The 27,946-nt window shown below is 43.6% G+C and overlaps 1 protein-coding gene across 1 annotated transcript; it reads right to left on the minus strand.

The window, feature by feature from the left end:
- Positions 1 to 72: 72 nt before the first annotated feature.
- On the minus strand, positions 73 to 27,946 carry LOC308560441 (calreticulin-like; the record flags this gene model as incomplete). Its single annotated transcript, XM_081144369.1, has 9 exons — positions 73 to 321; positions 5,572 to 5,664; positions 9,812 to 9,955; positions 10,753 to 10,866; positions 13,125 to 13,334; positions 15,038 to 15,132; positions 17,476 to 17,679; positions 20,232 to 20,333; positions 27,844 to 27,946. The coding sequence occupies 9 exons, from the start codon at positions 27,944 to 27,946 to the stop codon at positions 73 to 75; spliced, it is 1,314 nt and encodes a 437-aa protein (XP_081000495.1).

Below are 27,946 nucleotides of genomic sequence, written 5' to 3' on the forward strand. Positions count from 1 at the left end.
GCGAGTAATCTTGCTCCCCAGATTTTGCCGGCCTCAACATCATTTTCCTCGGAGTATAACCATTTTACCCAGTTACAGTTCGTCCTTCTGGTCAACACGGACTTCTTTATTTTTATCCAGAAATGCTCTTTCGGCATCAGCGTCCTCCATCTGCCTGTCATTTCCCGGCTCCTCAGCAAAATCCTCTTCACTTCCCTCTTCTCTAATTCCCCAGATGTCACCTTCCCTTTCCTCCTCCTTTCCCCTTCTCTCCTCGGCTTCTTCTTCCTGTTTTCTTTTTTCCATTTCCTCGAACAGTTCTCTCCACTGCCTCTCTACATCCTGTTTAGAATGTGGAATTTCAAAATAATTTACAGATGGTATAAACAAAGTTAACCCACGTTAGAAATGTCTGGCACCTTCCCACACTCTCAAAGGTTTCTGGGATGATGTTTGTTTACGTACACATTTTCAGTGTGTGTAGGGTGGAGAGAAGTCTGTGTGTGTGTGTGTAATTTGTTCATAAATAAAATTGGTTCAGATTCAACAAACATTTACTGGATGCCCACAGCATTGCTAAACTCAGAGTGAAACCAGCTACACACATTATTTCTATTTCTCACAGTAATGTGTGAGGTAATTGTTACTAGTCTCACTTTCTAGAAGAGGAATCTGAAGTCCAGACTGATTAAATAATTTGCCCAAGCTATATAGCTAGTGAGTGGCAGAACTAGAATTAGAAACCCGGTTTTCTGGCTCTGAGTCTGGCCCTCTTTCTGCTGTGTCACAGTAACACAATCTTTAAGGAACTCTTTGAATTTTGAACTATGACGGGTAAAACCCTGCATTAAGTCAGAAATGGGACTCCTGAGTTCTCTAGTGTGTTCATCCAGGCCCTAGAATTTGATCCCTAGAAGCATCTTCATAGATTTTCTATTCAGAAGGGCCTTAAAGAAAGGACACACAGTACAAATTGCTTTAGGGCTTTAATCCTCACCGAGAGCATCTGGGTCTAGAGGTCTTGTTACTGAGGCTTGGGGGACAAAGCTAGATTGAGAACCTACATGCCCAGTAGGCTGGGGCCTGCTAGAGTCCTACTGCCAGCAAACACTCGACATCTTGTTGTGTTTCCCACATTGTTATTGGGAGGAGGCATCTCTTTCAATTAGGCCTTCATTTCCTTCTGCCTAGAAAGCACTGATCACCATCAATGTCTCTATTTCTTCCCTTCCCTCTCACTGCTTTACTCACGGATCTGTTTCCACCCTCCATTCTTTACCAAAACTGCTCTTGCTAAAGGTAACCAACTCCACCAATTCCCTATACAATCCACTGAACCTATCTCCTCCCACCCCACCCCCTGCCAAACTGTAAGAGAAAGTTTATTTAGAAAGTCACAGAGGTAGAAGAAATGGGCTCAGGAAACAAGTTGCAGCGGCAAAAGAAGGGCCCTTTGAGTTTAGGAGAGAGAATGGTAATGTGCAGGGGTGGGGTGGGGGGTGGCAGGAAAGGCACGGGCGGGCTCCCTTCACAAAGGGAGAGCGCCAAACCTATCTCCTTTTCATTAGACCTCAACCGACTCATGTCCTTACTGTCCTTTATTTTCGTGTGATCAATCTCTTGCAAGCATCCTCAATTCCCTTGCCCTTCCCTCCCTTAATGGGGCAAACCCCCAACTCTGGTTAAATCCAACTCTCCATCCCTGCACCTAGGCAGAGAAAGTGGCTAAAGAAAACCATGAAACCAAGCAGACTGAACTCATTTTGAACTCGTTATGACTTAAGGCTTAAATGCTAGCCGGTGAGCCTACTATATGTCTGTGGTTGATTCACTCTACTCCTTAGATAACTATTCCTCACCTTCTTCTGCTCCTCAGACTTCCAACACATCTTTCTCAAGCTCATGCTAAGTCGATGGCCTTACTTCCTATTTCACAGTCATTAGAAATTTTCCACTTACTCTGAGGCAGCCCTGGAGGCATGCCGTGTGGATTTTTCTTAAAGAACTTGTCAGTCGGTGGTGAGGAATGCAGTGAGCTGATAGCCTGTAGCTGGGGCACCTGGGGATCCACTGAAGCATTCAAACCCAGGACATGCTGTTCCAAAGCAGCCCCCAGACAGTGACTGAGTATGGGGGTCTGGCCATTTCCAAAATGGTACTCCTCTACAGTCAGTCTTCCCACAGGAGCCCTGTTGAGCTGATGAGGCTTCCTCAGAGCTGCACTGCACCTGGCAGCAATTCCTACCCAATCCTCCATCTTCCACTGGTGTCAGGCTTTTCCGTCTGCTCCTGTATCCTCTGTCCTTCATCTTTCCCAGGCATTATCTGCAATAAGTCTCCAACATTTCTTACTCCATCTTGATGTCTTCTTCCCAGAGAATCCAACTGACACATACTCCTACCACCATGTCTATCCACCTACATGTATCTATTCTCATATAGTCATTCTTAATTTTTTAAAAATTTATTTTAGAGGGGGAGGAAGGGAAAGAGAGTGCAAGAGAGAAACATCAATGTGAGAGAGATACATCCATTCGTTGTCTCCCATGTGTGCCCCAACCGGGCATCAAATTTGCAACCTAGGTATATGCCCTGATCCAGAATCAAACCCAAGACCTTCTGGTGCATGGGAGACCTTCTGGCACATGGGACAATGCTCCAGCCAACTGAGCCACATCAGCCAGAGCTATAGTCATTCTTTACTCCTGTGATTATGAATGAAATGTGTGTATGCCTATGGAAAGCTAACCTATTTTCTTTGGCAATAGACCTCATCCACTCTCATTCTCAAGAACATTGCTCTAGAAATTCTCCTCTTTCTCTCCTATATTGTTTCTCACTTTATTGGAGTATTCCTATTAACATACAAGTAGGCAGGAAGAGCTATATATAAAAAAAACTTGACCAACATTTCCATTTACCTACCACCACCCCCTTTTCTCTACTTTTTAAAAATATATATATCTTTATTGATTTCAGAGAGGAAAGGAGAGGGAGAGACAGAGACAGAGACAGAAACACCAATGATGAGAGAGTCATTGATCGAGCCCACAACCCGGGCATGTGCCCTGACTGGGAATCGAACCCTGATCGCCTGGATCCTAGGTCGACGCTCAACTGCTGAGCCACACCTGGCTGGGCTCTACTTTTTTTAATAGCAAAACTTCTCAAAAGACTAGTCTATACTTCCTGTCTCTGGTTGTTCTTCCATTCTTTCTCAAACTCATTTTTGCCTGTATCTCTCCACTGAAACTGCTCTTGTCAGAGTCACCAATGAACTCCATGTTACTAAATTCAGTGGTTCATTCTCAGTCCTCATTTTTCTTGACCACTTGATACCATCGATCACTTCTTTTCTCCTTAAAATACTTCCTTCACTTGACCTACAGGATACTACTTTGTCTTGGGTCTCTTCCTCCCCTGCTGGCTACTTTTTTTTTTTTTTTTTGCTGGTTCACATTAGATCCCTGATCTATAAATATTGAGGTGCCCCAAAGCTCATCCTTGAATCTCCTTTCTGTATATACCCACTCCTTAGGGGGTTTCATCTAGCTAGATGGAGCTTTAAGTATTACCTGTAGGCTGATGACTCCCAAATTTATGTCTCTTTTCCAGACTCATATCCAATTACCTCCTTGACACTTGGATTTCTATAATCAGATCTGACCTAACATTTAACAATTATGTTATTTATTCCTGTCCCCACCCCACCCCCAAATATACTTCTCCCTTTTTCTTCCTTATCTCAGTAACTCCATCATTCTAGTCACTTAGGTTAAAAAGAAACAAAACAAAAACCCACCTTGGAGCCATTCTTGTTTACTCTCACTCATATTCCCTATCTAATCCTAAATTCCATATTTCATATCTAATCATTCTTGTGAGCTTTGCCTTCAAAATGGATCTAGAACCTAAGCATTTCTCTTTACCTCCACCACTACCACCTGTTTCTGCCTTGCGACATTATAGTCCTTTTCTATTCCTATAGTCTTTTGCAGCACAGCAGCCAGAGTAATATCTTAAACTGTGAGCCAGCGCATGTCACTCCTTTACTAAAAATGGCTCCGATGGCATTTTCTCAGGAATGTGGCCCCAACCACTCTCATTCTCTCGCACTCAGTTCTAGTCACACTGGCCTTACTCTTACTTGGACAAGCAAGCTATGCTCCTACTTCAGGGATTTTACATTTGTTGTTCTCACGACCTAGAAGGCTTTTCTACTCCAGGTACCTGCATGGCTTGCTCCTTACTTCCTCCAAGTCCTTAAATGTTACTCAGTGAAGTCTGCCCTGATCACCTCTATATAAAAGAGCACAATCCTCAATATCAGTGTCCACTCTGTTGCTTTATTGTTTTCCATCCTTTATCTCACCATCTCACTAATATATATTTACCTCTTTCTATGTTTCTTGTTGGTACCCCCCAGCTGAAGGTAAGCCCCATGAAGGCAGAAACTTCTCTGTTTTATTTCACTGATATATCCCCAGCAGCTATAACAGTGCTTATATTTGTCAAGCGAATGTATGGTTAATAATAACAGGTACCACATGTTGAGCACTAACTATATGCCGGGAACTTATAAGATAGTTGCTATCATCATTCCCAATTTAAAGATGAGGAGTGCTTGCTTCGGCAGCACATGCACTAAAATTGGAACCAATTTAAAGATAAAGAAACCAAAGACCAGAGAAGTTAAATAACTTTTCCAATGTCATACAGCTAGCAAGTGATGGAGCCTGGATTTGAACCTAAGCAATCTAGCTCTAAAACTCATTCTCTTAACCAATATGTAATATTGCCTCATCAAAACAAGATCAGATAAAAACCCCAAAGTAAAAGCAAAACAAAACCAGACTAAAAAGTGTACAAAAGTCTAATAATTTTTTCCATGGCGACTATTTCGATGCTTCTCTGAAAGTATTAAATGTCCAAGTTCTCTCAAAAAACCTGTTTTGGTGCTTGTGCTTTCCTGGCACTCTAAGCATGAGCTTAGTCTGCCTCTTGGGTAACCCAGCACTGGCCACAAACCTGCTTGAATGGACCTTCCTGCAGAACTAGGAAGTCTGGATGGAGGGAGTCACCACCATGAAGCCACTGTCCCAAGTATCACTCCACCCATAAAATAGTTCTAGGAGAGCAGGGAAGCTGTTAAAAGCATGAACACCTTCCTTCTTTCTCCAAGTGATCCATCAGAAATGGGTTCAGTGGCTCCCTTCTAAATCACCACACTGTGAGCAGAGAGAGTGACACAGGAGGAGAGTGAGTTCTAAGGCAACAAGTTAAAGGCTGTGTGTGACCTTGGGCAGTTTATATATACTCTCAGAATCTCAGTTCCTACCTGTGAAGACTGGGAATAATATCTGTCTTGCTGGGTTGTTTTAAGCGCTAACTTTAAGTGGGATAACTTTTGGAAAGTGCTCACAGAGTTAAGCACAAAGTTGTCGACGTCTAATGAATGAGAGTTTGTTCCCCCACCTCACAGAGCCATGTGACCAGCAAATAAGACAATGTGAGGCTGATTTTTAAAATGCCAAGCACAGTGTACAAATGAAGAGTCAGACGCCTGGAATTCAGGGTGGGGGAATATCTTACTTTTCTTAGTCCCCAGGTCTTATTTCCAACCTCTTCAGCAAACTCTTCATCATTTGTAAGAAGAAAATTGTCAAAGATGCTGCCTGATTTCACCTGTTGAAATGAAAACAATGGGGATTATTAGAACTCGGTCAGAGGGTTTAAAAAATCACCTGAGGCCTTGCTAACTGCAGATTCCCAGGCTTTTACTCAATACTTAAGGTGAAGTGAGGAAATACAAAGGTATTAATAATACAAAGGGTTCAGGATGCTGTAACGCCTTGGCTGATCCACTCTAGAGAGAAGTTAACTTACTGTTTCCTGAGGTTCTATGCTCCCCAAGCCTCTGACCACTTTTTAGAGGGTTGGGGGAAATTTTTCATCATTCTACTAGGCTCCAAATTGATACCCAGTGGCTCTTGTCTCAGTTCAGGTTGACAGCACCTACTTCTAATGCCACTTATAAATTCCTTTTTTAAGGTTCTCTTCTCATATAATCAGAAAAACTAAAAGAACACAGGGAAAAGAAAAAGAGTGCTAGCAGAATTTAGATTCTCTACCATGTTTCTCTATTTTCTTAAAAAATACATTTAGTATTTACAATTAAAGGAAAAGATGAATTCATATATATGGTATACAATAATTTCAGTGTTTGTTGATTTAATGATAAAGGAACAGAATAGAAAGAGCACAAGTCATGGAGTCATACAGACCAGTTCAACCACATACTAGCTGTGTGACTTTGGGCAAGTTACTCAACTCCTCTGAGCCTATTCTGTCATAAGAAAAGTATTGAAAATAATAACCCCCTTGCAGTGGTGTCATGTGAGTTAGAAATAATATATGTAAAGCACAGTGTCTGACAGGTAGTATTCAATAAATGGTAATAGTTATTATAAATTTTCAGTATCTGGATATGTTTCAAAAGGAGCAAAAGGAAGAGTCATTGTGTGTTGTTTACGTTAGCAGTATGTGACGTAAATCAGTAAGTTAATTGTGTGGGAGCGCTTGTGTGACCAAGAGATAGTTTGCAGCATGAGTTATTATATGTCCCTCCTCCAGGGTTTGAAAACGTTTTGTTTTATTTTGAAATAAGAAATACTTTTATTTGGCTTACATCATCCCACCAGCCCTGACTCCAACAGAAAAATAAGTGCCAAAATAGCTACTTTGAATAGAAATTGTTATTTTGCTCTGGGCCATTTAAAAAATTGGTTTTAATCATTCTTTGTGCAGGGGGAGGTGCAGGGGTGGAATGGAGGAGGCCAATGGGGGAAAAGGAGGGATATCTGTAATACTTTCAACAATAAAGATACATTTAAAAAGAATAATTCTTTGTGCAACCGTTTGTTTTTATCTTTGGGATTTTTTTCCTCTTTTGAGTTATCAGCAGGCTCAGTGAGGGAACTGCTCATTTGTTGGCTCTTCCATTTTCCCTACTCCCACAAGAAATGTTCCTAACCTCCCCTGTTCTCTTCGGTGTTCCCTTACCTCCATCCCCCTCACACAAAACTCATGGCTCTGCCTCCCACTAAGAATCAGGACCCGAAGGTCAGCCCTGCTTCCTAAAATTTATAGGGGAGTGACCTGTCTGTGCCTCCATGCTTTCATCTGGAAAATGGACGAAAACCTACCTTCCCTGCTTTCGTACACAGTTCTCAGAAGAGAACATGTGAGGAGGAGCTTTGTTAGACTGCAGAGCCTAAAATGTTCATTCAGCGAACTCTGGTATCCTGTGCTATCCCACGTGGATCACAAAATGGAAAGAGTATAGGTCTGGGCACTTACTACCTACGGGCTCTTGGTAAGTCAAGTCACCTTTCTCAGCCTTCGGCTCCCTTGGCAGTAAAATGGAGATGGTGAGTCCCACCCTCCCAGCTTCACAGGGCTGTGCCACAGACCACATGTGTCAAGGCATGGCGACACGTTTTGCTACTCATTGCATTTTGTGTCACTAATCCTTCAAAAATCAGAAGGAGTCCCAATGATAAGACAAAGATTATTTTCTTTGTTTGCTGACATCTTTTCCCAGTCTTTGTCCTGATGAAAGAATGCAATCGCTTTTGTCTAAACAAATGAACAAAAAAAAGCAAAGATGTGAGAACAGAGAGCAGGAAGGGTCAGGGACTAGGCAAGAAAGCGACCCAGCTCCATAGGCGAGGACAGACCGTGCGAGCAACTGGGCTCACAGAGCGTCTGAAGGCTGGGAACCTGGGTTGGGACAGGGCAGCTCAGGGAATCCCCGCCCATTTCCACAGACAGTCACTGGGCTTTCCCAGCAGGCGGGGGACCCTGCGGTAAACTGCATGTGCCAGGTTGGCTGAGTGGGTAGAGTGGAGCAGGACCTGTGAGTGCCAAACCCAATCAGAAGAAAAGAATGCCTGCTAGGGTGATGTCACCATTGTGCTGAACTGTATCACCAGGGGGGACATGGTAAAGAGAGAATGCCGGAGTTTCAGAAATGCAGTCTTTCAGGTTTCACCCTGGACCTGCTGCAGCAGATACATTTTCATAAAATCCCTGAGTGATTGGTATGCACTTTGAGAAGCATTCCTTCTACATGATGTAAATTTTCAAATAGAAAGGTATGCCTGCTTGGAGAGGTTGGTAGAACTCAGAGCAATTAGTGCTAAATAATTTTAAAATTCTGTAGATGAGCAAAGAAACAGTTTAAAATGTGTACCTTAGTGTTTTCAGTGAAAAAACAACCACCACACACCCAATGTATCTTAAGGAAACAATCAGATTAGGAATATTAATGACCAAATATTTTTACAAGATGTAGAAAGTTCCTATTATTTATTAAGAAGGGATAACTGAAATGGAACCTTGTGCAAACTGTATCCATGTTCTTCAGATAAAAAAGAAAGGAAGGAAGGGACACAAGCCCTTCCCTTCCTCCCTCCCTCCCTCCCTTCCTTCCTTCCTTCCTTCCTTCCTTCCTTCCTTCCTTCCTTCCTTCCTTCCTTCCGACTCTTACACATGGTAATTTATGTACACCATCTCCTTTCTCATATGCTGGTCTCTCTGAGCTAGGAAACTAAGAAAGTAGAAATAAAGTAGAAAATGAATAAACTAAGAAAGTTTCAAATAGGGGGTGTCTGTCCAAGGGACCCTAGGCCGCCCTAAGCTGCAGAAAGCACTGGTCAGAGACCGAAATATCCCTGGCCTTGGGGCCTTCCAGGATACACCCAAGGACAAGAGCCTACAGTTTCTAGGGGCTCTGTTATATAGTGGGTGTAGTCAATAACGCAAGGACTGCAGAGGCGGACAGACCTTTGAATTCTGTCTCTACCGTGCACTAGCTGTGTGCTCTTTGGAATGTCACTTGGCATTTCTGGGTCACAATTCTCTCAAATGTAAAATGGGGTAATAATAAGGAGTGATGATACTAACCTTACAGAATTGTGAGAATTAAATATAATATAGGTAAAGCACTAATCCCAGGCCAGTGTTTAACAAAAATGAGCTCCCTTCCTCTCCAAGGGAATTCCAAGACTAGGTAGAATGAAATTTCTAAGAGGCCTCCTGGGCTAAGACCTTCATTCTGGGGCCTGTGTTTGAGGTACTCTCTTTTCTCATGAGTTAGGGAAGAATCCTCCCCATCTTCAATTACAGGTCTTAAGGAAGAAAGAGATAGAGAGAACAACTCTGGAAGGCCTGGGTATCTGAGCCCTCCCGTTTCCCTTCCAATCAGAGCTAGGAAAGATGACTGGCAAAGAGGGAGGCTAGGTCAGGATTTGTCATCATGGCTGGGACAATCACCCCCAACATTTGCCTGTGCATTCTAATATTTCAAAGTTTTATGACATCTCTGATTCTCTTCTATTCCCAGAACCCCCCCAAGAATCATGTAGGACCAGCAGAGCAGTGTGAAGTAGTGGAACTCTGAAACTGGCCGCAGAAAGGCCTGCATTCAGATCCCAGCTTTTCTGCTTACCAGATATGTCTTTGGGCAAATGACTGATCTTTTCTGAAATTCAGTTTTCAAATATAGAAATAGGAGATTTCATAGTGAGAATTAAATGGTATTTGCAAAGTCTGTAATACAGTACTTGATACATGATAGGGACACAACAAATTTTAGCTCTTTTAATTATTAGGATGAATACAAGGAGTCCCATCTTAAAAATGAGCAGTTTGAGGCTTAAAAAGATCAAGACTCATTCAAGGCTTGTGATTTCCAGCCTGGAGCTCTGTCCACTTCGTGAAAACTTTAGAGAGACTGCTGATCAGTGGCTCTGAGCGCAGAGAGCTTTACCTGCCAAAGGTCCAGGCCAAGAACACTGATGTTATAATAGTGACAAATGGTAGGGTCAGGCTTATATTTAGGGTTGTCTATTTCTGGATGAATCCACTCTCCCTGGTAATTGGGATTGTCAATGATTCGAGGTTTCCATTGTCCCTAAGCAAAGAAACAAGAGTAAACGTGGCATTAGTATTTTTTCGTTCTTCTCATGCAGTAAAAAAGACCAATCAATTTATAAGGACAATGTGTATTAGGCATACAGATTCAGAGCAGGATTCCTAGAACTTCTTTCCCTTTCTTGGAGCTAATGCACAAAACTTTTCCAAGTTCCTCTGTCTATGCAAAGGGAGCCAAACAAGGTGGCAGAGACTCATCTTGAGCCTGGTCTAACTTCTCTGCATAAGTTTGTTCATGAAGTTAAGAAAATGTGGCTTCACAGGGAACACCATCTAAGGACTCTGGCACTTGGGGCTATTCTCTTCCTGTGGTAGCATGGGAAACTGGCCAAATAAAATCATGGTTACTTCAGTCAGTTTTATCTCTGGACCATTTAATAGCTGATTCCTTTAGTTCCCTCTTGCTTCTGGCATGAGGTCAAGAGTTAGACCTTAAAAAGAAGTTCCCCCATACCCCAACACCTTTGGCTTACTCACGTGCTATGCCTTCCCTTTCTGGACCATTTCTGAGACTCCCAGTTCCTGACCCCAGACAATTTCCTGTTTTGATCATGTTCCTTTAGCTGCTTTTCACCACCGTGGATAAACACCTAGAGCAGCCTGGGCCCCTGCCTCCTAGCATTGACCTTCACTAGCCTACCCTCTCCCCGGTAGGCACAGTCCTGGCGGTAAGGGGGTGGAGAGGCCACAGGATCTCAGAGTTTCTGTTTTATAAGTCAAAATTTACATCTCTTCTGTCTTATTTCTTACACCTATTGGATGGAGAGACCTTCTCACCTTATACTTCAGGTTTGGTATCAACGGCCCTTCCCACCGTCCATCCATCGCCTCATCCCAGTCGTCTGGCTTCTTGGCGTCTGGGTCTGGGATATACTCAAAGTCCTCCCAGTCCTAAAACAAGATGTTTCTCCATGAGGATGGATGGGTAGGCTGGGATGAAATTGGGATCCAGAATATAGTCAGGCTGGACCTGCTCCCTACTCCTGCCACCTTCCTGTCCTTACCCCTATGAAAGCTCAGTTCAGAAATCTGCAGACAAACCCTACACAGGAGAAAAAAGCCTTTAAACGACCCCCCCCCCCCCCCAGCTCACTATCATGCTGACCTTGAGTACTTTAAGCTCAAATAAGATGGAAATTTCCCTTGTTTCTGACCCTCCCTCAATCATGCGCCTCTACTGTCAGAACAGGTCTTCTTGCCTGGGTCCCTCTTCCTAAAAGCCTCTCTTGGTGACCTGCCTTGTACCCCAGTATGCTCCCAGACCTGTATCAGTCCTCCCTTGTACCCTAGGTCCATTCTGTTTTCCAAGACAGTCACAAACAGCTTATCCCAACATTCATATTTCTTCTGCTTTGAAGCCTCCTAAGTGTTTCTGTTTACCTGACAGTTCACCTTGGAGCTGACCATTTGCCCAGACTGACTGAAGGCTTCAATGCCCAGCCCATTAGATTCACAGTCATTCAGCAGCATTACCACTTGGAAAGTTCACTGGTTGCTGGGCTCTCTCAGCTGCTTTGTGATTCCTGAGACACAATAGTTAGCATCTTATCCTGGAGGCTATTGTCTTTACAGTGCCTCGCTTATCTAACTAGTTTCCATCTTCTCCAGGCTCACTCAGCAGGGAGCATAGATACCTGAAATATCTCCCCTCTTCCTCAGGTCTTCAGCCAACCCTGACTACATCAGGGGCATAGTCCTCATGAGCAGGTTGGTATTGCTGCCCTGCGCCTGTTTGCTGGGCCTAGAAGAAACCTAGCCCTTAATTTTCCCATGGTGCTAAAGGCCCAGTCACTTCATCTGGACATCTGCCTTAATGCCCTGACCATAACTTCCTCCTCCTGGAATTGGGGCCCTTTGCTGAATCTCCTGCACATGGCTGAGCCACTGCCTGCCTCTCTGCAGGTCTCTCCTTAGGAACTGGATTCCAGCTTCTGGGTGCCATGCTGCCCCTTGCTGAACCCTGAGCATCTCCTCTGCATGAGGCTGAATCTGCTCTGACCTGTGGAGTAGCAACATAGTAGGTGAGGCCCTTCATGACCTGGCTCCAACAGACCATTCCAACCTCATCTCCCATCACTCCCCACCTTGAACTTTATGCTCCTAAAATACTAAACTGCTGCTTTCAGTTCTTCACACAGCCATGTTACTTTCCACATAACTGTGGAGCCTTTGCTCTTGCTGTTCCCTGGGTGTGAAATATCTTCCCTCCAACCGAATTTCCCACTTCCCTCTAGTGAATTCATGGTTTGAAATTCAGTACATTATTAACATTTAAGTGCTGTATATTAAGGACTCATTATGTACCAGGCACTATATTATGAATATAAATAGCTCATTTAATCTTCATAACAACCTTTGCACCCAGGTGTTATAATAATCCCTGTTTATGAAATTGACTTTCACAGCAGTTATATTCCTTGCCCAAGGCCTAACTATTAAGTTGTGGTCTCACAGTTAGTGAATAATGGAATTCAGACTCAAACCAGTATCTATCTTACCCCAGAGTCCATGTTTCCAACCCCAAGGTTAACTCAATCACTCAAGCATTGCCTTTTCCTTCCCAGACCATCGCCTGCACCCCAACTCAGGCTGGGTTAGGAGCCTTTCTAGGAGCTCCCACAGGATTTGCTTCCCTGACTCTCAGCACAAATTACACAGTGTGACCTTTGTCTGTGCACTATCTGCATCCCCTACTAGATTCTGAATCCCAGAAGTATTTTCAGTCACTGGATTGTCCTATTCATAGCTATATCCAGTAGAGCTTTCCAGTGAATGATAATGAATCAATAAGTATACTCCACACACACCCTCTATCAATACTGTAGGAGTCAAAAAGAGATTCCAGTTCAAATCTTGGTTCTAATGTATGTGTGCTTGGGTAAGTCATTTCATTTTCTAAGTGTCAGTTTCCTTATCCATAAAATAGGGATCATAGCACACTGCTCACAGAGGATGCCAGAAGGGTCAAGAGATCTTTAACAAATGTGAGTTTCTTCCCTCTTTTCTCCATGTTTCTTTGAGTGCCAATATTTAGCTGGATACCTCCTTGAGAGATTGAGGGCCTCAGTCTCTGCTCGGCTGTTCCCAGTCTCCTTCTCCCATCCCCACACCTGAATCCCCACCTGCTTCCCAGCCAAACGCCCTCTGACCTCAGGTTTCTTATCTTCAGGATCCTCTATTTGCAGACGTTCATCCCATTTCCTTGGTTTCCGGGCATAGGGGTCTTTTATCTTTCTGGGAGGCAAGAAGTTCCAGTCATCCTCCAGATTCCCTGCTGCTACTTGCTTATTGTCAATTTTAACCCCATAAGTAGCATTGGGACGAATGATCAGAGTGTATAGGTGAGTGTCTTTGTTGATCTAGAAAGGGAAGAGGGAGTATTTTAGTTCCACATTGGACATCTTTAGATCTCAAGCATTAAATGTACCACCTGAAAGAGACTCTCAGTTCCTGAATTCCACCCCCACTTATTCATAAACACACTTCACCACATCCCTCATTCAATTTCTCTGGTTAACCCAGTAGAGACTCTCAGTCTCATTCTCCGAAGTACACACTCCTCTGGTCTCCCTTAGCTCCCATCTTTCTCTGCATCACAGTTCTGGTCATTCTCTGATCTTGTCTCTTTTTCTGTCTGTCCCCCTGGGCTGTGAGCTTCTCAACCGCAGGGCCCCATGTCTGATTCCTCTGTTGTATCTGCAGTTTCCAGGACAAGGCCTAGCCTAGAGGAGGATTCAGGGAGCCTCTATGGAGAAAGAAGAGAAGAGGAATCTCTTTCCCTGTACAGTCTTTTTGGGGAAAGCCTTGAGCCTGAGCACAAGCTCTCCAATGACCCAGGCTCTATGGGCTTCTGTAGACTTAGTTCCTGCCTCTCCCCTGTACCAAACTTTTTGCAGTGCTATTCTTCCTTAAGTCTTCTAGACTTTTCTCACTTGATTACCTCTTCCAGGAATTCAATCCTCCCTAAAAGAGTCATACTCCTTTACAAGACTAATTCATGTTCTTCTTTCCAACTGCAAGGAGAAAGCATTTCTTAAGTCTCCAGGTTGGGTAGGGGGCCTCCTGTGTGTTTCCACAGACCCTGATCATACAAGGTGGTCACTCTCCTTTGCTTCACTCTAACCTTCACTGTGAGTTCTGTGAAATCAGGGGACATGTCTGGCTCACTCTATTCCCAGCCCAAGGCCCAGGAGAGTTGGCATTCTGTGAATGCCTACTGAGTTGCTGATGAAATCCAGCTATTATCCTCTAGCCAACCTAGGTCTCTCTATCCTGATGTTACCGAGATAAACTCACCCCCATTAAAAATTAAAAAAAAAAAAATTTTCAATTACAGTTTATATTCAATATTATTTTGTATTAGTTTCAGGTATACTGCATAGTGTTAGACAAACATATACTTTACAAAGTGTTCCCCCTGATTTTTCTAGTACATACTTGGCACCATACATAGTTATCACAATATTATTGACTATATTTCCTATGCTGTACTTTACATCCCCATGACTATTTTGTAACTACCAATCTCTGCTTCTCAATCCCTTCACCTTTTCCACACGGTCCTCCACCCCCTCCCTTTTGGCAACCATCAGTCTGTTCTCTATAAGTCTGTTTTGTTTGTTTGTTTATATTGTTCTTTAGATACCACTTATAAGTGAAATCATATGGTATTTGTCTTTCTCTGACTGACTTATTTCACTTGGCATAATACCCTCTAGGTCCACCCATGCTACCACAAATGGTAAGATTTCATTCTTCCCAACCCCCGTTTTTAAGCCCAGCATTTCCCATTTGCCTCATCCTTTCCAAAATCCAGCAGTGGGAACTAGGCCATGCCAAGCATTGTTCCAAGAGAGGGCCTTATGTGTCTTCCTAGACTTTTGGGTCAACTGCTCCTATGTGAACTCCTGTAATTTACAGTACTTTTCTAGGTCTATTTTTTAATCTGTAAAATGGAGACAATAGTATTCAATTTGCAGGGGTTTTGTAAGGATTAAGTGACATAACATATATTAAAATGCTTTTTCTTCCCTCTAGGCCGAGGACCAGCCCACACACTTACCCTGCACTTGATGGTCTTGTTGTTCTCATGGTATTTCCCTTGGTAACGAAGGATGACCTGTACTTTGTTGTTGTCAAAGCCACAGATGTCAGGGCCTGGAAATTAAACCCCAATGTATGATTTTACGTCACTTTTAGGCAGTTTGCCTGGTCTGAGGCCAAAACAGACATAGCCTGTATATTAATCAGAGTCCCAGTAGGAAATAGCACACTCATTTTTAGAATTATTTGAGGAAAATTTAATAAAGGAACTATTTACAAAGGTCAGGGCAGGACATTGAAAAAACTTAAGGAATAGTGCTATGCTCTGGGCTAGCAACAGTAGGGCTATTCCTACCCCTAAGCCTTGAAGGAGTGAGGAGGAGTGGTTTCCAGAGCTCAGAAGAAAAAGGGTCCTGTGGAGAGGGCAGCCAAAAGAGAAGCTGTGACTTTCATTTGAGGGACACAACTCTCTTCCCCTCTCTCTGATCTCCTGCCAGGGTCCCCATTGACTGAACCCAACCAGAAGCCCCTCCTATGCCAGGGGCTTTGCCTTTTAATTCTCACAAGTGGGTGCTGCTATCTCCACTTTTAGCTGAGAAAACTGTGGCTCAGAAAAGTTAAGCACCTTGCCCAAGGTCAAACAACAAATAAGGAGCCTCGTTAAGATTAAAACTCAAATTTACCTAGAAACAGCCTGAGGCTCTTTCTGCTTTGTGAAAGCTTTAGAGGGAACTGTTAATCAGTGGCTCTGAGCCTGGAGAACTTCACTTGACAAAGGTCCAAGAATAGGTTTCGTGTGTGTGTGTGTGTGTGTGTGTGTGTGTGTGTGTGTGTTTCCAACTTGTTTCTTTTTCATTTTTGTAACTGAATTTATTGAGGTTACATTGGTTAATAAAATTATATAGGTTTAAGGTGTACAATTCTATAATACATCATCTGTATATTATATTATGTTTTCAACACCCAAGTCATGTCCTCTTTCCAAGAATAGGTTTTAACCTAGTTTTTCAATCTCATTTCCCATTTGCTCTCTATCAAAAAAAACACAAAAAAACACACAGATGTGCCCTAGCCATACTGGTCTCACTGTTTTTCTGTTTGCCTTTGAATATCATGCCTCTGAGTTTTTTTCACACATTGTTTCCTCTGCCCTCATTACATTTCCTTCATCTCCTTCTCTGCTTATTAAAGTCTAAGTCATTCTTCAAAGAACAATTAATACCTCCTCCCCAAAGTCCCCAGTTGAACTGAGTCATGCCATCTTTTGTGACCTCATAGCAACTCACCAACATGTTTTTCAAAGCATGCCTTTCATTCTGCCTTTTAAGAAATTATTCACATGCCTGTGTCCCCACCAAACAGAAGGTGAAAGGGTGGAGTAGAAAAAGCACAGGCTTTAAAGCCAGACAGACTGGATTCAAATCCTGGCTTGCAATTCCCCACCTCGGGCAAATCTCTCGCCTGTTTCCTCATCTGTAAAATGGAGATGATAACAGCCCAAACTTGTTGGGTTGTTTGAGCACTGAATAAATAATATTCACATGAAAAGAAAAAAAAAATCTTTAAATTTTTATTTCCGATTTCCCTACTACTACTATCATGTACATATGTATAAACTCCTTGTTAGATGGGTGGATTCTGAAGAAAAGAGAGATGAGCAACGGCACACATTTTAGACACTCAAAGTGCTATATTGCTCTACATATGAGATAGACCGAAAGGTAAGAAAGAAAATCGGGGGAATGGAGATGCAGGCAGGAAAGGGCAAAGAGGCTAAAGAGAAAGATTTGGGCAAGAGCTTGAAGGGAGAGATCTGAAGTTCCATGAGAAAAGACAGAAATGTTTAAGGAGAATTTTAAGGAAATTCTGTTGTGTGATATGTAGTGTAACCCTTTCCTCCAACTTCGTATAAAAATACTCAGTAAAATCCACATTCTTCATCAGTGCTGTGGGAGTTGGATTAGTGGTTGTCTGTTGGTTTTTCAATAGCAACATCATGAAAACTGGATTCGAGTTTGGAGCTCAGGAAAAGCCGGATTGCCTCAGGGAGGCCTAGTGATACACTGAGGTCACAGGAGCAACACTCTGGATGCGTTCCAGGTGCGTGATGAGAATGATCCCTGACTCCTGACCCTTTTCTCACCGAGGGCGGGAGGCTCCTTCAGAGCACTAAGGCTTGTTGTAACAGTCACGTTTAAAAGTGTCTACACAGCTTATGACCCCTTTCTCCTTTTCTGAAAACTGGAGCCTTGTTAATATGTGACTCTCCACTTCTGTGGTCTATTTATATTCACATTTAAGTTTAGAGTTGCTTTTTTCTGGTCTTTGAAGAGTCCTCCAACATAGAGGGGCGGAGCTATCACATTAGAAACTTCAGGTCACCCTGAGCCCTTATGACACCTGGGTGGCTCTCATTAAGGCTCCGCAGCTGACAGGGACTGCTCTCGCAGGGCTTACCAAACATGACGTAATACTCGGATTCCGAATGCATATCCTCCTGGTTCAGGGTGTCAGGAAAGAGTTTCACGTACCCGCCACCACAATCGATGCCTTGCTCATGTTTTACTGAAAACTGAACCACCAAGGTCTCGTTCTCATTGCTGAATGGCTTAAACCTGGTTGAGAGGGCATAAAACTTGGCATCTTCACTGGTCTGGAGACCTGGTAGAAGAGAGGACAGAACCGTGAGGCTTATATACCCAAAGAGCAGCCCGAGAGGCCCAGCACTTGGCCTCACCAACTTCTGGAACTTTCTTACACACCTACTGTGTGCTAGGCGCTGTGCTGGGTAGTTTACACACATTACCTTTTCCAAGCCTCAGAGCAACCCTGCAAATTGGGTATTATCTCCACTTCACAAAGTAAGAGTCTGAGTCATGGGGAGGTGAAGTGACCTGCCTAGAGCCACGTGGCTAATGAGAAACTAAAATGGGATTTTAAGCCATGTTTGTCTGATTCTTCCTTTCTCCTATACCACACCGCCCCTGATTTTCAAGAGGTACTTGAGCATGGTTTTGCAGCTTCACAAAGCAAAGCCTCATTTCGCCTGAGTCCCCCTGGGTGGCCAGAATCAGGCTCTGCCATGCTCAGCTGCTGTGGTAGAAAGAGGTTCGGCACTGCCTCTTAGGGCAAATAATAACCATTGCTAACATTTATTCAATTCTTCCTCTTTTCGTTCATGTGTATTACTGTTCTTAATCCTCATAACCACCCCATGAGGTGGGCTCCACTGATATCTGCACTTTATCGTGAAGTCACCGAGGCTGTTTCACGTGCCCAGGATCACAAAGCCAGTGTGTCTGATTCCAGAGCCCCCACACTAAGGTTTGCCTCTTCCTCAAGAGAATATCAGAGCTGTAAGCGACCTCAGGGCCTTTCTAGTCTAACTACATTACTTCAAAGATGAGGAAACCAAGCCCCAGAGAGGAAAAGTTACTTAGCCAAGATCACACAATCACAAATGACAGACATATGCCAAGTCTCCTGACTTCCAGGCCAGTTGTCTTTCCATCATTTCCTAGTGCTGTCCAGCTAACTGGTTATGACTCTGTCACTTTAACTCTCTAAGCCTCAGTTTCCTCATCAGCCAAATATGGATGATGATTCCTACCTCCTAGGTTTCCCGTGAAAGTAAAAGGGTAAGAGATGTGAGAAGCACTTTGTACACTGTCAACATAAAATGCAAGGAGCTATCATGTTCGTGCTTGGTGAGGGTCCTTCTTCCATGAAGCTCTCTGTACTTCCCTGCATCGTGCTTGGTTACAACCAGGTTTATTTCAGTCTCTTTGAATAAGTTTTAAGCTCCTGAAGAGCAGTGGAATCATTATATTCCCAGCATCTAAGACAAGGTCAGGCATAGAAGAAATGCTCAATAAGTATGTGTTCAATTGCTCAGAAGGATCACAAGTGCTGACTCAGATGTCTCTTGAGCATTTATTGCACACCAGACTCTGGCTAAGCACTTTCATGTCTGACACTGTGTTAGGAGCTGTCTGTATTTTAAAGAGTATGCTTACTTCCTCAAAGAGCTCTGATGAGGCTAGAGCAGCCAGAAAAGACGTCTCTGGAGGAGGGAGTGGGCACAAGGAAAAGAGCACTGAACCTGTGGCCAAAGACCAGGCTTTGAATCTCTCCTCTACCAAACCTTGCTACGTAGCCCAAAGTAATCCCCACTCTCTCTGAGCTTCATTTGTTCCCAAGAGCCCTTCTAGACAACCAAGGGAACCTAATGAACCTGACAGAGATGAGCTGTGAGGAGCACCAACCAAGTAATCAAACTGAGGGGGTGGGTGGCTGTGCAGACTGCCTTCAGAACCACTAAGAAGCAGGCATCTCATGGGTCACTCAGTCTCCAATTCTCTCTCCTCTGGAAACAATTTTCCAGAGTGGATTTAAATGAGATTTGAAATGCTCAAGTTAGTTAATAATTTTCCCCTTTAATAAACATGAAAATGAGATTCATAACAGTAGCCAGGAGAGAGAAGACGGGAAATCACTCCAAAGGACAATCAATGAATATTCTATTTATAGGACAAAAGCTTTCTCAGACAAAAAACCCTTGCCTGCAGACTTTGCTCTCATGGCTCTCCCTGCCCCTTAATATCATTTGGCTCCCAGTCCAATGAGCATGGCAGGTGATGATTATTGTCTCCACCAAGGCTCAGAAAGAGAAAAGACTTGCCCAAATGATGCAGCGAGTTGTGGGAGTTAGCCCTAGGTCTGTGTGCCCCACTCTCTGTTGTACCAAGCTGCTCTAGGGGAGAGCAACATTTAGAAGTTATAGAGTGTTTTTTCCTGTTTCAAGTACAGTGTTATATAAAAAATTCTAGGGCTGGGGAAAGCAATATAGTCCAGTGGTAATGAACATAGTCCTGGGTCAGACCTAGAACCAGATCTCAACTCTGCTTCTTGCCATCTGTGTATATCTTTGGGCGAAATTACCCCACTTCTGTGAGGCCTCTCTGCAAAACTAAGCACATAATAGTAACCATCTCATGAAATTGCTAGGAAGATTCATGGGGATAATGCATGTAAGGGCTTAGTTTTAAATACCTATATCAGTAAATATGTTATTATTTTTGTGGAGTTCATTCTTCATTTACAACTTTTCTTAATTCTAAGAAAGAGAGATGAATTGGTAATCATGGATAAAAACAACTATAAAAGTCAGATTTTTTTTTCCAATTAGTACATTTCTGAATTGCAGTATTTACCTTTATCTTTTTCTTTGTCTCCATAAAATTTTCCCGCAGTGAGCTGAAATTTACCATAATCCGGCCTATGTTTAGATTCCACCCATCGTTTTTGCCATCCATCTATGGGGTTAAGAAGAAAGAAAGCAATATAGAGAAATTATTTGTGTTTTCTTAGAGACAACACAATGCAGCTAAGTCTGAGCAAGACTTATGAGATCAGTAAGGGAATATCAGGGGATAACTCCAATATTCCTGAAACACTTCTCTCTATCTGATGCCTGAATCCCACCAGGTGGTATGGCTGGACTACCACATAGTTGAGCCGCTAATACCCCACCCCACCCTCCTCTATGAGAGTTAAGTCCTAAAACCCACCATGGGAATATATAGCTGACAATCATGAGGCATTCTCATTAAAGCAGGTGGAAAAAACGTGGCTAGGGGGACTAAGCCCTTATACATACTTATGTTTAGAAAAATAAAATCAGCTCACCAAGTAAAGAGATTAGCAATACCATTTTATACTTCTTGAATTAGTAATGATGATATTGAACAATCAATTTCCATTTACCCTTTTTTATTGCTTAAACTTTTTAGACTCTCCCTTGCAGTTCCAAGGAGATGCTGATAGATTTGTTTTGCTTTGGCAAAGATGGCATGTAGACAAAGAGGCATTCTTTTTGGGACCTGGCACTCCATCCAAACATTCAGTGCCTTTTTAACTTTATGCCTCAGAGTTGCTGACTCCAACTTCCTGGGCCCACCATGGTCCCAGGGTTACAGGGCATTTGGCAGTTTGAGATGGAAGAGGCCTTGGGGGTAGCCTTTATTTCATTTCCTTCCTGCAGCTGAATGGCTATTTTTCAAATCCCACTACCCAATATCAAGGGCAATTGCCTTAACTCTGCCCAGGAAAGCCCCACATTAACACACATTTAATTAAACCACCCCTAGCTGGCTCTGACATCCTTGCTACTCAAGTCTGATGACTCAACTACCCTCCTTCATGAGCCCCAGGGGGTGGGCTTAATTCCCATGGTCTTCTCCTGTCTCTCCCAAGATCTGTGTTAGACAGGCCAGGAAGTCTCCGTGACCACTTCACCCACTACTCCTGAGGGCAGGGTCCCAGGAGGTTCTTTCTCCCTTAAGTTGCTGTGTTTTGAATGTACTTTTAATCTCTACACTACATGGCTTCCCATAAGGTCATATGTGTGAAAAGCCCTTTATAACCTAAAGAGTTTGCAATAAATGTAAGTCAAAGTACTTTTCAGTTTTTCTTTACAGTTTGTTTAAAAAGTGGGCATTAATAAGAGCCTCTATGCTAGAAATAAAAGAGAATACAAGTCATTTACTTACATATTTACAGAGCAACTATACTGTGCCAGTGTGAGTGCTAGACATCAGAGTACTAACAAGACATAATTCCTTGAGCCCTCAAGCCCTCAAGGAGCTCCCAATCTAATGAGAGAGACAGGCAAATAAAGTGTCTGCTTTTCTTATTTTATATTTCTTGATTTTTCAAAGTAAAATAATTTATTATAGAAAATGTAGAAAGCCCAAAGGAAGCAAATAAGCAATAAAAACACCCATAACCTACCTCCCAGAGATGACTATTGTCAACATTTTTATATATTTCTTTCCAGCCTTTTTAAAAATTTTCTGTATGTTAACAATGGCCCCTCTTGCCTCCACATCCCTGCAGCCTCTGGAGAGATCCTTGCCATCTGGAGAGAGTTTGTACTTGAGACCTGGAAAGGCCAGCTGGATTAGGCCTCTTTGGTCTGGGCATCTGTCCAGGATGATTTTTCTCCAGGGCCAGCATGTCTAAGTATCCACAATCCACAGATGATCCCAATGCCTTATCAGTCTGAGGCCTGAACAGCAGGCTGTTCCTCAGCCCTGCTGGGCTGTCTTCAGTGGGTCTGAGCCAACTGGGTACAGAGGCCCTTTGTCTCAGAATATCTCTGTGGCCAAGTTTTCATGGTCAAATCTGAGGGCTGACAGAATTAACATTCACATACACACCTTGTGACTTCTGTATCATTCAGCCCCTCATCTGAATTCCAGTTTCCTTCTGCTTGATTCTGTACTTTTACCATGACCACAGCCAACACCATTAGCTCTCCCCTCACCCTTATTTGTATCACCAATTCAATGATTCTCCAATCAACCAACATTCCTGCATAGTTTAATGTAGGTTGTAGATAAACTAAAGCTTATCTTTTCAGATGCCAACATTTTGTCTACCATTTTCAATGAAAATTAGTAACCTATGCAAGGCCTGGGAATCCAAAAGCTCATGTTGTCCCTGAGGCCACTGGTATTATTACCTGCTGGCCACCTGATACTTGACAACTTGCAGCAGTGGTCAATGTAGCATTTATGGAGATTAGAGACCTGAGTTCAACAAACATCTCTGCCACTGACTCGCCGTTTGACTTTGCGAAAACCATCTTTCTTCTCTGGGTCTCTGTTTCCCCATCTCTACAATGAGAGGGTTGGATTCTAAAGGCCTGGCACACCCTCTGGTTGCTGAGCTGCTCTGTGGCCTAGAATAGCCTGGGAAAACAGTAGAAAGCAAGGGGCCTGAATCACAGCCTTCCACAAACCCATTAAATGACTCTGCCATGTCATACCCTCTCTGGACCTCAGTTTTCTCACCTGTAAATAGGGAGAAAGAGGCCATTTAGGGCTAAACTCTTAGCACCCTTTCAGTTCTGATATTTAAAGTATTTAAGATTTATCTTCCTTGAGGCTACTAAGCACTTAAAATGTGAGCTAAGAGGCCTTCAACTTACTGGACTCTTGGAGGTAGTGGGGTGGGGGGCACGAATAATGTAAGAAAAATCAGTTCAATCTCATACAGTCCTGGGTTCAAATCCTGGCTTTGCCATTTAATAGCTGTGTGGCTTCAGGCAAATTATTCAACTTCTCTGAGCATCAGCTATGTCTGTAGACTGGGAAAAATAGTAACTACTTTGAAGAGTAAAGTGTGTAAAGCATCATCATGCCTAGTGAGCAATACTGTGCTTAAAAAGGCATCAGATACAGCTTAGAGTTCAAAAGGAGAAAATTCAGTTCCAAGAAGAAATGGAAAGACAGACTAGTTCTCTTGATTTTTAATAGTTTTTATTAAAAGAGTAATGTAAGTTCATTGCAGCAAATAAAGTAAAAAATAAAGAAAAAATTAAAGTCATCTGAAATTCCATATTTACCATTTACATTTTGGTATATTTTCTTCTATTCCTTTTTTTATATACAAATATATTTTACATAGTGACAATATATACATTATATATGATTTGATACCTTTTATCATCACCAGAGATCTCTTCACCTCCGAAATCTCAAACTGAAACTCCCCTCTCCATGATCGTGTCCTGTCCTCCTGTTCTCACATTCTGCTACTTGAGGTGCACCCGTTATTTCAGCCCCTCCATTTCTTCCCAGTCAAGTGGCTCCTCCCTGTCTAATTCTCAAAGTCCTCCCTTCTCCCCTCCCTCCTGCCCTCTTTCCACAAACTTTTAATTGAACATTTCCTATGTTAAGCACTATACCAAGTGCATGGTTGTAAAGTGGAAAGAGATGTGGATCCCTCACCTTGCTATTCTTCTCAAATCTCTCCCTCATTTGCCTTTCTGCAAAACCCCCACCTATGTCATCCAAACTTTCTCCTTTCCTGTGCATCCCAAATTATCTACTTGAGCTCTACTCTATTTTCTCTCTTGGCCAGAATTCTCCAAAATATAGCCCCACCCATCCTATTCATTTCCCAGGTCCCCATCCACTCTTGGACCTACTATAGTCAGCCTTCCACCCCCACCACTCCATTGAGTCATCAAATGGTCTCCTAACTATAAAATGCAATGAGTGCTTTCCAGGCTTGGCCTTACTTGGCCTCTAAACCACTTTTGACACTTGCTGTGTAACCTTGGGAAGGTCACTCAACTTCTCTGAACCTCAGTTTCCTCATCAGTGAAAGAGAGGTAATAGCATCTTCTGATAGAACTGTTGAGAGATTCAATAAAATAATGTATAAAGAAAAAAATCCACTTGTACACAATAGGCATTCGACAAAGATTGAATTGTGACTCACCAAGTTTGGTTTTCTGGGTCCTTGACAGCCTTGGCTAGTATGAGCATCCTAATCTCTGGAAAGGGTCATTTCCCAGGAAAATTCATTCATTCGATTAAAAAAAACTTTTTGAGCACCTACTATGTGCCAGTTCTAGGTTCTGTTCTAGGGGCTGCAGCTACAGCAATGAGCACAACAGAGAAGTGCTGTGTTCTCTGAGAGCTAATCTAAGGGTGAGGAGATAGACAGGCAACAAATAAACATACAAACAAGAAATGTATCATATAGTGAGGAGGATTCTAAAAAATTTAAGCAAGCAAAGGTTCACAAGGGAACTTTTAGGGATCATGAAAATGTTCTACACATTAATCGTGGTGGTGGCCAACAGGTGTATACATTTTTCAACATTCAGTGAATGATAGATATACTTTAAATAGGTGCATTTTATTATATATAGATATCTCAAAGGATTGATTTAAAAAAATTAATTCATATAAAGGAATGCACTAGAACTATATAAGGGGGAATAATTTTTGAAGAGGAAACAAGAAAAGCCCCTCAAGAGGGAGACATTTAAGCAGAAATCTGAATGATGAGGAGGAGTAAACCTCATGAAGATCTAAGAGAAGAATATTCCAGGCAGAAATCACAGCAGGTGCAAAGGCCTTGAGATGGGACTGAACTGAAGAGTATCTGAGAAACAGAAAGGCGGCCAACATGGCTGGAATGTAATGAAGAAACAGGAGATAAGATTAGTGAGGTAAGCCCTGGCCAGGTGGCTCAGTTGACTGGAGTGTCTTCTCGTACACCAAAAAAGGGTTGCGGGTTCGATTCCTGGTCAGGGCACATGCCACACAGCCAGTGAGAGGCATCACTCCCTCAGCACATCCCTCTGACCTTTTTCCTTTCAGCATGAAAATTACATTTGGGGTTGTTTTCTTTAAGATAGACACTTGACTTCAACAATTACATGTCCTAAGTCCTACTGCCAGAACATTCTTGGAATATCAATTCTCTTTGGGATGGGATGGGATGGGATGGGATGGGATGGGATGGGATGGGATGGGATGGGATGGGATGGGATGGGATGGGATGGGGTGTGTGTGTGTGTGTGTGTGTGTGTGTGTGTGTGTGTGAAAGTTCAGCTCGATCATTCAATAATCCTTTCCTGGGCACTTTTAGCCAAGCATTGACTTTGATGCTGGAAACACAGAGGGGAATGAGGCAAATGGACAACCATGGTGTGAGCAAGGCTGACATAAGGGAAACATAGAGGCTGTGGACATAGGGGAGGCCTAGGCAAGGCTTCCTGGAGGAGGTGATATCATGCAGAGCAGCCTTTTTTGCACGTAAGTTGTTGGATTTTGTTCATGATTTTGGCCTCATCAACTGTCTTGGGGCTTGGGACTTGAAGCTCCTCTTTCTTTGATTTCAAAGAGTATTTCAGAAATATTTGTCAGCAACACCCTTAGGCATTTCACTCCTGCCACACTGGGCAAGAGGAGTTCAGTCCTCGGGGAGATGACTGCAAGTCTGTGCATGTTCTCTGCCTTCTGAGAGAAGGAACTGAGGTGTGAGTCCAGCCGCCCCAGGTAGGAGGGTGGGTGCAAGTGTTAGCAGTCAGAAGCTTAGCCTCACAGGCTAGGTATGTGTGCAAAGTATGGCTGAGGTCAAGCAGGAAATGGGGACCATCAACCTACCCTTCCAAGAGGCTTGTGCCTTACCAAAAGATTCCCCTACAGCCAGTCAGTGAAGCTGAAGGCTTCCTGCAACCCACTTTTTTTTTTTTTTAAATATATCTTTATTGATTACAGAAAGAGGAAAGGAGAGGGAGAGAGAGAGATAGAAACAGCAATGATGAGAGAGTCATTGATCGAGCCCGCAACCCGGGCATGTGCCCTGGCCGGAATCGAACCCCGATCACCTGGATCCCAGGTAAATACTCAACCGCTGAGCCACGCCTGGCCAGGGCTGCGACCCACTCTTCAGCCAACTCCTAAACATCTCTCCTGTCTTCCCATCTTCTACATCACCCTCCAACATACAGAGACCCTTCCACCCCCACCCAGGCTTCTCCACTTTTCACCAAGAAGATTACCATAGCCTCCCAGGCGTCTGTCTCCAATGTCAGCTTTGGTCAGCTTCACAGTGCATCCTGCGCATTTTGGCTGAGGTGCTCTTCCTAACACCGGGCCAGGTCCTGCCTCTCCCCCGCCTACCACCTTCACGAGCTGCACACTGCTCAGCCAAAGGCCCAGCTCCCCAGCCCCCTCGATGGAGCCCATGCCCGCTCCCCGCCTCCCCTTCACACTTCCCAGTTCCCTGAAGATGCCACTGCTGGCTGTGTCCCAACTTAGACCCTTCGTACGTGCTTTTCTTCTCGGCTGGAACAGCCCTGTCTCCATCCCTGCCCATCTGATAAATTCTTATTTGTCCTTCAAAATGCTGCTTGGGTTTCGCCTTTGCCCTGAAAGCTTCCTGTCCAGTCCCCTCACCCGGGCTTATTCCACCCCTTCCTCTGACCACTTGTGTACCTTGTTCTCAACACAGCGTTACTTGTATCACAGATTGGGAAACTGAGTCACAGACAGGGGAAGGGGCTTGTTCGAGCTTTCCAGGTGGGGTAGGGACTCAAATTCAAAAGCTCCTGATTCCACCCTGGCCGGTGTCTTGGTTGGTTGGAGCTTCATCCAGTGCACCAGAGGGTTGCGGGTTCGATCCCTGGTAAGTGCTCATACCTAGGCTGCGGGCGCAGTCCAGTCAGGGTGAGTGCAGAAGGCAGCCTATTGATGTTTCTCTCTCACATCGATGTTCCTCTCTCCCTCTCTCTCTCTCCCTTCCTCTAAAATCAATAAATATATCCTCAGTTGACGATTTTTAAGTCCTGATTCCTAGGCAAGTCCTTTCTCCACCCCCCCCCACATACACACACACACACACACTCACACACACACACTCACACACACTCACACACACACTCACACACACACTCACACACACACACACACACACACAGAGTATCTGGCGGTCTGAAACAGTACGCATGAACACGTGTCCTTAGATAAGTAAACTCTGCCACAATTCTCTGATGTTTCCTGAGGCATTCCAGGGAAGGGGCTGAACAAGGTGACCTCCAAGATCCTCTGAGCTCTAATATTTTATGAAACACGAAGAATTTCACTATCACAATTAGTGCTCACATATTCCCTCTGGAGTTCACCTGTGTTTTTAGAATGAAGGACACACGCATTTATCGCACACCTACGGTATTCTAGGAAGAATGCTTTACATACCTTATCTCATTTAAGTCTCAGAACAAGTTTGCAAGATCCAAGTTGTTGTCCTCATTTTATAGAGAAGGAAATTGAAACACAGACAGGGTAAGTTACTTGCCCAGGGTCACACAGCTAGGAAGGGATGAGCAGGAATTTGAACTACAGACAGCTGAGTTCAGGTGATGGACAAGGAGCAGGTCGGACCTGGTCTCTCCTCACCCCACCCCACAAACCCCCTCCCTCCACCTAGGGACTCCCTGCCCCCAACCTGGTCTCTTACCCCCATCTTCAAACTCCTCGCGCAAGTAGACCTGGCGGCGCCGCTCCTGCATCCCCAGGGAGCAGGTGGCCAGCAGCAGCGACAGCAGCAGCGGCCCGTCCAT

The sequence above is a fragment of the Miniopterus schreibersii genome (genome assembly GCF_964146895.1).
Source record: "Miniopterus schreibersii genome assembly, chromosome: 8".
Classification (NCBI taxonomy): domain Eukaryota; kingdom Metazoa; phylum Chordata; class Mammalia; order Chiroptera; family Miniopteridae; genus Miniopterus; species Miniopterus schreibersii.